This window comes from Fonticula alba, assembly GCF_000388065.1.
Source record: "Fonticula alba strain ATCC 38817 unplaced genomic scaffold supercont2.7, whole genome shotgun sequence".
Classification (NCBI taxonomy): Eukaryota; order Rotosphaerida; family Fonticulaceae; genus Fonticula; species Fonticula alba.
In genome coordinates this window covers 1,448,932-1,449,649 of record NW_009242977.1, presented here as the reverse complement: position 1 = coordinate 1,449,649, position 718 = coordinate 1,448,932, and the positions used below count along the sequence as shown (strand labels likewise).

The 718-nt window shown below is 69.5% G+C and overlaps 1 protein-coding gene across 1 annotated transcript in view; it reads right to left on the bottom strand.

Moving 5' to 3' along the window:
• H696_04522 (hypothetical protein) overlaps positions 1 to 660 on the bottom strand; it is a gene marked incomplete at both ends in the record, with an annotated part of 4,926 nt that extends 4,266 nt beyond the window's left edge. The window contains one exon of the mRNA XM_009498402.1: positions 127 to 660. Coding sequence (XP_009496677.1) covers positions 127 to 660 — 534 coding nt within the window. The remainder of the gene's footprint in view (positions 1 to 126) is intronic.
• Between the last annotated feature and the right edge of the window lie 58 nt (positions 661 to 718).

The window sequence follows — 718 nt, the reverse complement described above, 5'->3', positions numbered from 1 at the left end:
CCCGGTGACCATTCGGACGCAGGGGGGGGGGGGGGACCCCTGACAAAGGAAGGGAGGATGGGAAGGGGGCATGGAGGAGCAGGCCGACGAGACAGGGGGCGGGCCGGGGGGGGGGGGGGGACGCACGGACTGGGCATCCCAGTAGAGGGCCTTGGGGCCAAGGTGGCGCCGGAGAGCCGACCGAGCCAGGGTCTGCTGTTCGCCGACCGGCAGGTGCCGGCGATCGTACGCACGCTGCCGAAGCCACGAAGCGGTGAAGGTGCTGGCATTGCCATCGGGCCAGACAATGCGCAGGGCCGGGTGCCCATCGGCAGGCTCGGGGACCGTGTCGGCGCCGTCATCAACATGGCAGATGAGGGGCGCGGCCGTGCGCGGATCCGACTGGTAGAGCGACCCCCGAACGCCGGGGCCGAAGGTGATCTGCAGCCCGGGGCCACCGAATGCCGGGAGGGCTCCGCTGGAATGGGCCTTCTGTCCGGAGGAGGCGTTGACCGCTTTCGGGCAGTTGTCCCGGAGGAAGGCCAGATGGAAGGCCACAGGCCGGCCGGCCGTCTGGCAGGGGTCCGCATCGTTGGGGCCCGGCGCCGGCAGAACCACCGTCACGAAGTCCATGTACGCCCAGGTGGGCTGCGCCAAGGACTGTGAGTATCCATGAAGCATGGTGCCGTGTGTGTGGGTGTGTTGGTGTTTGGCCGATTGTCTGCTTGTGCCTGCGTGC